At 36.4% G+C, this 14,089-nt stretch overlaps 1 protein-coding gene across 3 annotated transcripts in view; it reads left to right on the top strand.

The window, feature by feature from the left end:
* Positions 1-14,089, top strand: part of cep112 (centrosomal protein 112) — a 188,800-nt gene that overhangs the window by 137,461 nt on the left and 37,250 nt on the right. For all 3 annotated transcript variants that reach the window (XM_067377460.1, XM_067377469.1, XM_067377478.1), the window contains one exon: positions 6,606-6,755. In XM_067377460.1, coding sequence (XP_067233561.1) covers positions 6,606-6,755 — 150 coding nt within the window. The remainder of the gene's footprint in view (positions 1-6,605; positions 6,756-14,089) is intronic.

The raw sequence follows: 14,089 nt of genomic DNA on the forward strand, positions 1-14,089 counted from the left end.
CTGAACCAACTTCACCTTTCCACGAGGAGACAGAGAGTTAAGTGACACCTGAGGCTTCCTATTTCCAGGACACACATATTTCATCACTAAACTGTAATGAGACTTCCATGACACAAATCGGCACAGTGCCAAATGATTTTGTCTCATCATAACAGCGGAAACTACTTGCAATACTCCGCCATTTATGGTCATACAGATAAGAGTAAGACAACATTCAAAACTGTCAAGGGTCTGTTTTTATTTGTGTACACAATAAAAACAAAACATTGTGCTTTTGTAAAATAAAGACAACAAACAAGATGCCGCTTTCTGCCATCCCGGTTTCCTTTCTGTGAAGCTTGTGGAGCGCGTCACAAAAATTAATCGAAACTCAGCGTATAGACTACAAGCAGGCTCTTGCGTGCCATCTGAACTCTTGTTTTCGGTTGGTGCATAGATCATCTCTTCTTCTTCTGCTCTTTTTCCTGTTCTGTCTCCAAACAACGTTGCATTACCGCACTCGCCCCCTTCTGGATTGGAGTGTGAATCACCTGTGACTGACTGTATTCATCGTCTGACTGTGCCGTGTTTTTCAGTTTTGAGTGGCTTGTTAGGCAGCTTGGCAAACCGGAGTGTCAATGTGCCTTCCTCAACACTGTTTTGTTTTTTTTCCCTGCCTTCATAACACAACTTGCCCTCTGAGGTGTTAAACACATGCATTTCATTTTATAGCCACTGATACTATTCCTACTCAACACTTGTTGGCCACCCTCTGTTCCTGGCCACGATTTCACAATCAGAAGGTCTAGTGGGTGTTCTGAGGGTGTCTGAGCGCTTATCTCTCCTCTATATCCCTGCATCATGTGTGTTACTGAGGCCGGCCTCTGCCATGTGTTAAACATTAGATTTAATCTGTTCAGACTCAACGCCATTACACTCGCTTTAGGTTCAGGAGAATAACCTTCATTCTTCTCTGTGTGTAAGATTAACACAGAGCTGAACTCCTTAAACACTGTAGATGTTGTAAAAAATGCACCGTTCAGTGTGAGGTTGTGGGCCTGTCATAATTGCCTCTCATTACCTTAGTCCCAGCTCAAACACTCACTCTTTTTTTTTTTTTTCTTCAGTTCTCTCCACAACACAGAGCACTGAATGTCAGGTTGACAAGCAGATGTTGTGTGAAAACACAGGCCTATTAAATTACACAATGCATGACATCAAAAGAACACACTTTGAGTGTGTGAGAAAAGAGTTCACAGGCATTTTCCCATTTCTAAATAACCTCTGAGAGGGCCACTGATGATTAATTCCTTTTCCGAGGCACAAAATTGGCATTCGCTAGATAAACATAGTTTTTCCTCTCTCTTGTTTCCCACTCGCATTTGGTGGGAACACGTCTTTGTTTAATACACATTAAATGCCCCTCCTCCACACCAAACAACGCAGGGCTCCGTTGATTTCTTCCTCTTGTTAGCTTTCTTGTCAGGAATAGTTTGCCCAAATGGACAAAAACAGAAACCTTAAAGGTAGCAGGGTTCTTATAGCATTTAATTAATTTGGTTTTTATTTCTGGTTTATAGTAGTAGGTATAATTTAAAAATGTTTAACAGTGTTGCACTTCAGTCTAGAGTTACTGCTATCTAATGGCATTTTTATGTTTAATGCAGGTGGGGAGGGTTTCCAATTTCATAATATGACATGTATCTAAAACTTAATTTTATTTGTGGCCATTTTTATTCTATTTTAGTTAGTTTTGTAGTCCATTTTGGAGCCCCTGGTCACTATATTCTGTATGAAAGAAGAGCCAAGTTTTCCTTTTGTGTTCCACAGAAAAAAAAGAACAGCATAATGTTTTGGAATAAAATAATGACAGAATTTCTATTTTTGGATGAACTATTCCTTTGTCTATTTGGCCTTGGGAGAATAACCATACAGTTGTTGCAGCGTCCCATAAGGCATTGCAAGGTTGTGTACTAGACAAGTGTCCCTTGAACTTCTGAAGCACATACTAACTTATGGCATCAACAGGCATCTTTCAGATGTGCTATGGAATTGCATGTGGAAATTAAATCCATACCATGCCATTCATGGTCTAGAGGGATCTCGGCTCTGGCTATGACTGTTCATTACACTGGAGCATCTTTAATTGTTATTTTGGAAATCCAGCTCCTCTTTCACTGACCTTTAATCTCACTTGTGTTTGAAGCTCTCCAGCTAATGACGAGACAACACAAGGTGTTGTCCAAACAGAGCTTTGCTTTCTACAGTAGATCTCCTTTCACCACCACTATCAGATGGATAAGTGTGCTAGAGCATTAGTATTCATGCGCATATGAAACCAGCACAGCTCTGAGATTTACACATTTCACTTTTTCAGCTGTAATGGGGGTTGCGAGCAAAAAACTTCTGTATTCTGTAAAACAGATAGCATCACTTCCGGTTCAGTTTTTTTTTTTTTAACCACACTTACTTTTACTGTATATAACTTGGATATTGTGTCAATTTCGTAACACGCTACTTGTTAATTGTCTAAATCTGATCAAGTAACGTCACCCCTGACACTCATGTCACGCTACGGCTGTAGTTGACAGATGCCCTTTTTTATTTTTAATGTGTCTCAGATTTACTCCAATTTGTCCAATAAAATTATTTTGTTTATTTAATTGATTTTATTGGTTTAATGATTTTATTGAATTATCAAGTGTGTTTTTTCATATGTATAAATGACTAAATCAAAGGCTGCATCTCAATACTAGTGTTAATTGATCTCAGTGCTGCGTTTGACACTACAGATCATAAAATACTCTTAGATCGACTACAAAATTACACTGGTATTCAGGGACAGGCATTAAGGTGGTTTAGATTGTAGCTATCAGACCGTTACCATTTTTTATCTTTAAATGGGAAAAAATCTGCTTTTGAAGAAAGATTGTAGTATTGTGCTACTGTGCACACATTCTATCAGTTACAGTTCATTCAGTCAGTTCAGTACATTCACATCACATTTTTAGCAAAGCGGCAGTAGGGTTAAAGGGTTAGTTCACCCAAAAATGAAAATTCTGTCATATACTTACCCTCATGTTGTTTCACACCCGCAAGACCTTCGTTATATATACCTACTATAGCTGAAATTTAAGCACTGTTTATTTCATTTGTATCTTAGGTTGTATTTTGCATATTCTTATTTTTAATGACAAAGATAAAATAATGAAATAAAATAAAGTTAAATAACATTTTGGTCCACCTTTACTTTGGCCTAAAATGGTCTGCCATTGCTTTTTTTTCTTTTTCTTTTTCTTTTTTTTCTTTTTCCTTTTAAGGCTAATTTTTTAAAATAGGGAAATTAGTTGGACTCTATTGCTCATTGACTTGCAAAATAGTCTTAAAAACCAATATGAAAAAGAACTTTGATAAAATCGTGGATCGTGATACTGCCTGAAAAAAAAGTGAATACTTTTGACATATCATCTACCAAGTTGATCCATCATTTTCTGGTAATTCCCTAATGTCTCATTATACCACTAAAGCTTATCTCATATATATATATATATATATATATATATATATATATATATATATATATATATATATATATATATTGTTTTGTTTTTGTCCATCTCAGTACTTCTGTCATCCATCAGAAAGAGGATGTCAGTTTAACACCTCATAGCTACAGTATAACATTTCCACCAATCTAAAGAAATGCTTTAAAATGAAAGAAGACGTGCTGAATCCATTAACTGCAAAATTCCCTAATATCAAGTGAGGAATAACAATCAAGAGCTGAGTGTGTCCCTTCAGGCAAAAGACTTGATGCGAGAATCTGTATAGCCAAATAATTATTACCATGAGAACTTATGTTACCATAATAATGGGGCGTTTGGTACTTTCATGTGGTTCACCCACTGACAAAATAAGCCTAATCTCTCCCTCTGTGTCCGCTCCAAGAGTTCACTCCCAACTCCTACACAATGAACGGATTCCAGTAAAACCGTTCCTCCGAACATTTATGCACAATAAACAATTATCTGTCTAGCCCTGAGCTTCACTGCTGCCCTGCGCTCCACAGCTCTCTTGGCTACAGTTGAAATAGAATCTGAATTTGGACAGCGAGATTTCAAAGGGCCAGTTTTTCTCATTTTCATCTCGCTAGAGCTTCATTAAACAGTCCATCTTCTCTCGCTTTGCTCCTCTGTTCTTTTTTCGGTTTGTGTGTGAAATGTGAAGGGCGACTGTCGTGATGCAGGGGTGGTCTATTGGGGATTTTACTGTACGGCTCTCATTTGGGCCCTAACTACAGTGATTCTGACAGGGCTCTGGAAAGGCTAGAGGCTAGACCTTCATCTGCACTTGACAGAGACAGATTTTAACAGTCATTAGGTGTGTTTACATGGGCAACAAAATGATAACCATCAAAATCTGTTCATTATTAAAAGCCAATAATGCATTACATGCGATTTCATAGTTGATTTTTTTCCCTCTGGTCTTGCCATCAAATTGTAAACAGAGAAGTGCATATTGCATAAGCTGACAGAATGCAAATAAACATACAAAGAAATTGGAGTAATGGGCAGAAATCAAGTGTATCTGTATCATTTCAAAGCAGCTTTAAAGAATTCATGTTAGTTAATGTTTATAATATCTTTGCATGCCTTATAGTGACATTTAGCAGATGAAAGATCTGGGTTATAATACAGTTTAGATTTAAAAATTGCGATTTGCTATATAGCTAGTATATATTGCCCTTGCCTGAGTTGAGTCAATAATAATTCTCAAAAGTCCCTTGCCCGAGTTGAGTCAGAAGTAAATCTCAAAAGTCCTTTCTTAGTGTTTTTTTTTTTTTTTTTTTTTTTAGAAAGCTATTGCTTGGGTGTGGCGTTGTCTTTTTTTTTTTTTTTTTAGCAAAATAAGTTAAATACCATCTGTTATCAGTAATGTAAAAAATAAATTACATTGTTTACTTATTTCATATGAATTAGTCATCACCTTTATTTCTATAGCGCTTTATACAATGCAAAGTTGTACAATTGAAATTTTTATACAATTGAAAGTTGTTTCAAAGCAGCTTTAGGGATATAAACAGGAAAGTAATGATTCAATGAAACAGAGTTCAATTCTGCTGAAAAGAATTGAAAAAATTGTGTCCATTGTTCACTGAAGTCAGTTCAGGGTTGATTCAGTTTGGTTCAATGACTGTTGATGACTGTTGATCAATTATAGAATTACAGTAATTCAAGATTGATGCTTTCACTATTAAGATCCTTTTTTTGTGTGTGTGGCAGTTCAGTACTGCTCACATTTATTCCTCTATAGTTATGGAATTGCAAAGTTATTGCCTCCCTTTAACAGTTTCAATTAAGTTAGCTAAGTATAAGCATTTAGTGTTGTTCAGTATTTTAGAGTAGCTTGAACTACTTGAAATTACATTAGCTTCTCCAACACTGAACCTCTCACCCATTTCATCTGCTTATTGGTTCATCTGAATTTAGACCAGAGGTGTACCTGAAAACCATACTTGAGTAAAAGTACAGATACCTTACATCAAAAATGACTCCATTACGAGTTACAAGTAACCAATTCCAATACGACTTAAGTAAAAGTCTTAGAGTATCTGATTTTAACAGTACTTAAGTATTTTACTCGTACTGAATGTAGGTTCAAAGATGCACTAGTCCTTAACACCTGAGAGACAATTGATTTGTAAGATTCTAAAAATCTAAATATAACTGAATATCAATCAATATTGCAATAAATCAAGGTCGACACAACCTCTTAAATGTCTACAAACTCAAGTCTCAGTTAAGCTCAAGTGCACAAAAAGGCCATAAGTAAACCAATATCCTTCAGAAAGGTCTTGTCAATATAGTTGATAAATAAATTAATGTTAAGTAAAATTAACTAGTCAAAGTCTACTTGCACTGGATGTGCTGGTTTCAGCCTCATCAACGGCAGCAGACATGACTTCATCTCCTAAATCAAACACCTGCGATCAGCAACTATCTGCTATTGCACTAGCATTCATGTAAAGTAGCCTTGTTGACGAGTTTGGTCGAGTAAAGTAAAAAAAAATAAATAAATAAATGCTTAAGATAAAGTACCTTCCATTCCCTTAGATAGCGATATTGCTTCTTTACAGCAGAAACCAACGGCCACAGAAAAAGTTAGGTGCAAAGCAAAATGTAATGTGTAATTGCATTACTCATCACAAATGTATTTGAGTAAAAAGTAAATTTACTTTTTCAAAAATGAAGTCAAGTAGAGAGTAAAAGTTGCTAATATATTTGATGCGCACTACAACTACAAAGTAGCCAAAAAGATACTTAAGTACTGTAACTAATTACATTTACTCGAAAACTTTACACCTCTGTAACACCAGCAGCAGAATTGAGATCTTGGCTTCCAGTGAACAAAAAAAAAAAAAAAATCTGTTGATAACCTCAAAGACATTGCTGGATACTTTGACTCCAGCTGGTCAAGCATTAAATTAAGCAGAATCCATTATCTGAGTAATCAACGCAGACCCTGAAGAGCTTTACTGATCATTGAGCCTAAGAGCCTGTTGCTATAGTTGCCTTGACATATCTGTTAGAAGATGAACAAGTGTGTGTTTGGATGTGTCCACACAGGTGATCGCTGAGCTGCAGACGTCTCTGAGCAACACCAAGGAAGCCAGTCGGCAGATGCAGCAGGGTCTAGAGAGACAAATACAGGAAGCACAGAGCTGCTGGGATGAGGAGAGGAGACAACTCAACAAAGATGCTGACCAAACCAACAAGGTCAGGAAGCACAAACACACGATATGTGATCGTTTCAGCAAACTGATTGTTAACCGACAGCTGCATTCATGTGATTTGTTAGCTCTGCAGTAACTGCTATATTTTTGCATTTTCATAATTGCCACCTACTTTCAGAGAGTGAGTTTGGGTGACACTTTATTTTGATGGTCCACTTTAATCTTTAACGTTAAAGATTTAGTTCTAAAAATCATTCCAAATATAAAAGAATACCAAAGTTCGCCACAACTATAACGATAATGATATAGAGCAGGGCTGGTGAACGTTGATCCTGTAGGGCCATTGTCCTGCAGAGTTTTGCTCCAACCCTATTAAACACATCTGAAGCTAATCAAGGTCTTCAGGATTAGGGCTCAGGGTTGGAGCTAAACTCTGCAGGACAATGGCCCTCCAGGATCAACGTTCCCCACCCCTGATATAGAGCAACAACATCGTTGGGATCACTTTCAGAACGATTTTTTTTTCTAGCTTGAATGATAAAACACTGACAGCCAATCAGAAAATTTAAGGGCTCACGCATTTAAAATGGCAGACGACATTCTGGAGAAGTTAATTGCCGAGGTCCAGAAAAAGCCAAGTCAAACCCCCTTTCAAGGATATTTTAAAGAAAATGGATAAATGGAAAACAATCAGTCCTACCCTCGGAATAAATAGTGAGAATTATTAACAATGAGATCATTATGCCAGGTTAGTAAACCGTGTAACATAAAATTACCTCAGGTAATCCAGCGTTAGTTTCGACAACATTGTCTTGCTTCCTTTGTAGTTGCAGTAAAAAAGACTAGGTGGTGTTGATTTTTTTTCCACTATATTGACTTCGTCAGGTAAATTCACTGTTAGATTAGATCGATTACACTAGCTATTCACTCGAAGCAGCATGCTGAGGACATCTGCTGGTTAAAGCTGTGTAAATGCAATAAGAACAACAAAAACATGTTCAATAACATGTTGTACACACTTTGAAACCGCAGCGCATGAGCTTAGAATAAACAGACAGTTGTAGTTCCTTGGACACAAATATACTTATTGTTATAGTTATTGTTCTTGTTGTGAACGGGCCTTTAGACATTCTTCTAACTATAAGAAACTTTGCTACTATGTTATCTACCAGTCATTCGAGTATTAGTAGACGGTCTGCTTAAAATCTGCTAACACTTTATTTTGATGCTTCTCAGCAGACACTCTACTGACTATAAGAAACTTTGCAACTACATGTCAACTTATTCTACTAGCCCAAACCCTAACACCTAACCTAACAGTCTACTAATACTCTGATGAGAGTTAGTAGAATGTCTAATGTGGACTATTGAAACCTGCGTAACCTGAGTTTGCATTTTCAATCAGACCATCTTCTGTTTTGCTCACACCAATTATATATAACATACAGTACATGTTTTTTTATTGTTGTATAAAACTTTTTGTTTTTGACAAAACTTCTACTATTGAACTGTTAAGATGTTTAAATCATAGTTTTGTTGGTAGTTTTACAGTTTAGGATGTTACCTAATACCATTGGTGTCAACATTGCTGCCTAAACAACATGCAGTTCTATTCTATTATCAGAATTCTCCGAAACATTTTCACTGCTGATTCCAATAAATCACCATTTTTGCTGATCCGGACACCTATATTAACAACAATTGAATATTCAGCCATTCGGTTAGGTAACTCATTTCATATGCAAAGCTGTTATCCAATCACATTTGCATATGGAAGTCTTAAAGGAAAGGTACACTAGTTAAACAGTCTGTTTAATCCTAAGGGACAGGGAGAGGATAGAAAATGCTTGTGAAAAACCTAAACATTTTTTGGTGAAGAAACCCTGAATAGCATTATAAGAGGACTTCAGATGCCACAGATGTGTACAATATGGCCCAGCAACATACTTTCATATAAGATGCAGATGAAAATGAGTTTAAAGTGTGACACCCTTAACAAAGAGGCTTCTTTAGATTCATCCAAATGATTTGTTGTGTCGTTGTTTTGACCGATCTATCATGGCTGACTGAGTGTTTTCAGCTCTTTATGTGTGTAACAACTGAAACAACTGCGCACAAAAGGCCTCCAACATGCTTTTTTGCATGACAGAGGTGCTGGAGTCTGGCCTGGGCTTTTATGGAGTAGACATGACTCTGCTGTCCTTTGTGGAGCTTTCAAAGAGGGTTTGGGATCATGGCCGATTGGAGTGTGGTGTTTTTACGAGGGTATTGAAGTGGTGACTTCTGCTTTGAACTGCTCAGTTTTGTCACTGAAGCTGTAATGCTCTCTGTGTTCAGGGTCAGAGTTAGAATCACCACTGCTTTTCCTGTAATCTCACAAATGCTGACTACAGTGTGTACGTCATAAACATTATAAGCACATGCTGAAATATAAGCTGTGTTCAGAATTTAATACATAGTGCATTTTAAAAACAATAGTTTGTGAAACAATATGAAACAGTAAACAGTAAACAGGGCTTAGATTAAGCCAGGATTAGGCCTTAGTTTATTTAGGACATTTAAGTAGCTTTTATAAAAAATGTCTTAGAAAAAAAACATTATTGGTGTGCATCTTGAGACAAAACAATAACACAGACATATTTTAAGATGTGTCAGTACCAGTTGCTTTCAGTTAAAACTGCTCAAACATGCATTTCTGGGGACTAGGCTTAAGGCCTGTCTGTGAAAACGGGGGTATGATTTTCTTTTTCATTAAAATTTTGGGTATTCTAATAATGCATGCTGCTTTATTAAAAACAAATAGATAAATAGTAAATTGGTATTTACTTCAAAACACTTGTTTTCTTTAGACGTAAGTGCAGTAGCACTCAGGAGTCGCTCAAGAGGTAGTCTAGTTCTCACAGACACGCCGTATAGCTGATACGGACCACTGATATTACTGTGAATGGGAGAAATTGGAATGCTCTAGTAAAGTAAGTCCTGCCTTTCTAATAGAGCGCTGCAGTGATGACATATTTTTGAAGGTCAACCTTGAAGTCAGCATCACACTAGTTACCTCGACAAAAACCCAAAAGGATTTTTCTGTTGGCTTTTGGATTATTGCCGAAAATAATCTTTGTGTGACCAACAAAAGATTATGATTCTTACACTTCATCTTGATAATGAGCACGACTTCAATGTCACCACCATTAAGCATTAAACTCTTTTAGCTTTTATTTAAAACACATTTCAATGAAAGTGTGAGTTAGAGTAGTTTGCAAGAGTGTGGTCATTAACACAATAAGGCTGTGAAAGCGGACTATTTAGTTGATTAGTTTGTTCGTTGTGGTGACATTTAATGTCCCGACAACCTCTGTAGTCCTATTTAGCCAATTGTTAGCAATCTCCTCTTTTCAAGACAAGCTTTAAAAAATTCACAAAGGTGATATTACTGATGTATTTTATATTGTAGAATAAAACGTGAAAATATCTTGAGCTTGTGTTCCTTATTTCAAGCATTTAACTAAAACCCCATACAAAAAAACACATTGACTTCAGGAAGTGCTAAAATGCTAACTTGTTTCAGGGTTTTGGCCTACAAAAAAGAAAACAGCCAAAAGCCAATCTGCAAAGGCACTGCCTGTTCTTGACTGAATGAAAGAAAGTTTATGACACCATTCATGTCAGTTTTTATTGCTGATTTAAAATATGTTATTGAAATGTGAGGTTTGTGAGGTACTTTTTGAGATTTAAAGGATTAGTTCACTTTCAAATTTTCCTGATAATTTACTCACCCCCATGCCATCCAAGATGTTCATACCTTTCTTTCTTCAGTCGAAAAGAAATTAAGGTTTTTGATGAAAATGTTCCAGGATTATTCTCCTTATAGTGGACTTCAATGGCCTCCAAACGGTTGAAGGTCAAAATTACAGTTTCAGTGCAGTTTCAAAGGGCTTTAAACGATACCAGATGAGGAATAAGGGTCTTATCTAGCAAAACGACTGATTTAAAAAAAATAAAAAATACAACTGTATATGCTTTACAAGCACAAATGATCACCGTGCATGTGCTTCCTCTTTCTGTATTTTCAAAAAGAAAATGCTTACGCTGTATGTCATATACCTTCCCTATTTAACTTACAGAATAAAAACCGCTGCGTTCGTTCCGTAAGTAGAATAGGGAAGGCATAGGACATACAGCGTAAGCTTTTTGAAGAATATGAAAGTGCGGTTTTGACGAAACCACTTGGAAGGCAATCATTTGTTTATGTAAAGCATATACATTTACATTTTTTTTTTTTTAAATGACCGATCGTTTCGCTAGATAAGACCCTTATTCCTCATCTGGTATCGTTTAAAGCCCTTTGAAGCTGCACTGAAACTGTAATTTTTACCTTCAACTGTTTGGAGGCCATCGAAGTCCACTGTAAGGAAAATAATTCTGGGATGTTTTCATCAAAAACTTTAATTTCTTTTCAACTGACGAAAGAAAGACATGAACATCTTGGATGACAAGGGGCTGAGTAAATTATCAGGGAAATTTTATTTGAAAATGGACTAATCCTTTATGTAATTCCCCAGTCAGTTAGATAGCAAGACTGAAGATAGCTGCCCGAGTGCAAGACTGACTTTACTAGTGAGTTACAGTGTAAATAGCATTGATTTCCTGATGTATCTCTCTCCTTCTGCTTACACTGGATTTAGTGTCTTACCTAATTCCTAAACCATACTTTTTAGTTCCAAAAGCTCCAGTTTGATCAGAGTTTTATCAGTATGAATGAGTTAAATCAGAAGGGTCTGACAGGATAGACACCGAAATTATGTGCAAGTGTGGAAACGATACCAGCTGCTGAAAGCTTCATATAAGCTCATAAAAGAACCTTTCCAGACCTGCATACATCATGTGTTTCCCACAGTCTGCTGATCGTTATGAATACAGTGTGTGACATGGATGTACAATGTCCGTATGTAAAAACATGTATGTCTCTTTTCTGAAATACTAACGTATAGAAACCTGGTTTTCTCCACTGTATCAACACGATATCTCTTAACACTTATTTTTTTAAAGAATTACAGGTTACGATTTAAAGTCAGTGTGAAATAAAAATTCAGCATATCAATTTTATAAATGTCTGTTATATGTCTTATTGTGAACAATTCACCCGTGCATATGTTCCATTTTAATTTTTATTTATATATTTTAAATTTTTTGCCATTTTTAATGTCTAAACAAAATGCGTAAGTAAGATTTCTCCAATCGTTTAGTCACTTAAACCCACCCTTGCAAACGCTTTCACTCCTTCTGTTTCATCGCGTCATCAGGGACCTCATGGTATCGATTACCGCATAAAATGGCCTTTCAATCATTTTGATTCATCCCTCGGTTTATAAAAACAAATGAGAATTGTATGTAAAAGTAATGCTGTCTGTAGAGCAAAATGCTAAAATACATACCGTCCTTCTGCAAGACTTTTTGTGGAAAATGTAATATGAGATAAGTGTAACAGAGTCACTTAACAACTTTGTTTTATTCAGTATTCCTGTTATGACCATGTAAAGCCAGTAACTTTTGATATGTGCAAGAACACCATAGAAGTTGAACCTGTGCTCCCAGCAGGCCAGCGATCTCCTGCTCTCTCGTTTTATTTGGACTCTGAGTTTTAGACTGACACACGGTTCAGCTGATATTAGGGGCATTTTTGAGTCCGACTGGCTCCACCGGTCAGGGATTGTAGTCCAGTTACTATGTGTGTTTGACCACGCAAAAGAGCCCAGAGTGTTAACTGCTGTTAATAAGAGTCTAATTAATGACTGACTAGTTGATATAAGTCCAGACACATGTATAGCATTACTGATAAGACAGAGAGAGAGCGGACAGAAAAGAATGGTTTGCACAGCCTGTGTGTGTTTGGACGGTAAGAACAAGCGTGTCACACTCTGACATTGTTGCCAAGTCGCTCACTTCAAAGGCGGATTATGAAAGCTGAAGGGCTTGAGACAAAAAAGAGCAGAAAGAAACATCAAAGTGTGGCGCGTTTGAATGCAATAATCCCAAAACAGTTGTTCTGATTGCGTTGTCTGCTATCAGATGTCTCTGTTGCTCATATTGCTTAAGATTAAACATGTGTTTGTTTGTCAAGTCTCCTAAAGTCCCACTTTCTCCACCCGAAAGCTTTAGAAATACTGTCTGTGAAAACTTTCCTTCTGTCTTTAATAGACTGTGTTGCATATGTCTGTTTAAGGCCCCCAAATAGTGCTGTCAGGTTGAGTTTATGTGTCACCACTGTATGACTTTTTTTATTCTTTCCTCTATATTTATTTGCCAAGCTTATAGCTCACACAGCAGTAGGATTCCAGAAACTGGGAACATCTTAAAACATATATAGGATACAGGATTGTTGTTGATGGCATGTACATCTCAAGTCACAAGTCAGTTTAAATTCAACTTTAAAAACATAATAATAATAAACTTGTTTAATTGCCGAATCCTCACTGAAGTACTACACTACCCATAATCCTGAAGAGAGATCCACCAATCAGAGATGTCGCTGTTACCATGACAATGAATTGTGGAAGATTTTGTTAGTGTGGGATGTTGTGCAGGTAGACAGATAAATTATGTACCTTAAATAAAGAGAAAGAAGAGTAGTGCATGACTCTTAATCAAAGATTTATTTGTAATGTCGATGGAGAAAATGAATGGGGAATAAACTTCCAGAAGGAAGGCCTCTGCTCACATTGAAGTGAAAGTGGCTCTTTGACCCAGTCTGCCAATGTTTACAGTCAATGAATACTGCACATTTATGCCAAGTGATTGCTTGTCATCTGCTGCTCATGGATTATAACTATACAATAATATGTTTACTTTATGCTGTATATATTGTAACATGTTGTAGATGGTTGTAAGAGTGCAGCTGGCAGTAGTAAAGCATGCACGTTTCAAAATAAGAGTCCCAGTGTATTTTAGGTTTTTTTATATAATTAAAGGTCCCACATTCTGCATAATTTCTGATTATTATTGGTGTAATAACTGGTGTAAATAAGCATATCTGGCATTTTATTTAATAAACTCTTGTGGCTTTTCTCTGGGTTACAGGAAGGAGCATTATTTAACACTTTGAGTATAAAAAGTTTACTAACATCTACGCAAGAATCTTTTTATTGCATTTCTTTAAACACATTATTATCGTAACAGCAAAATCCAATATCAGTAGACCTTTAAATCATATGTGTTGATGTTTTAATTTATAAACCAATTTCAGTGCATGTGTTTATACTTAAAAAAAAACTTGAGTATTTTAAAGAGGACATAACACACAGTTTCTGCCAATCTCATGTTAATCTTGAGTACCTATAGAGTAGTATTGCTTCCTTCCTTCCTCCATTATTATTATTATTA

This window comes from Chanodichthys erythropterus, chromosome 3 (assembly GCF_024489055.1).
Source record: "Chanodichthys erythropterus isolate Z2021 chromosome 3, ASM2448905v1, whole genome shotgun sequence".
Classification (NCBI taxonomy): Eukaryota; Metazoa; Chordata; class Actinopteri; order Cypriniformes; family Xenocyprididae; genus Chanodichthys; species Chanodichthys erythropterus.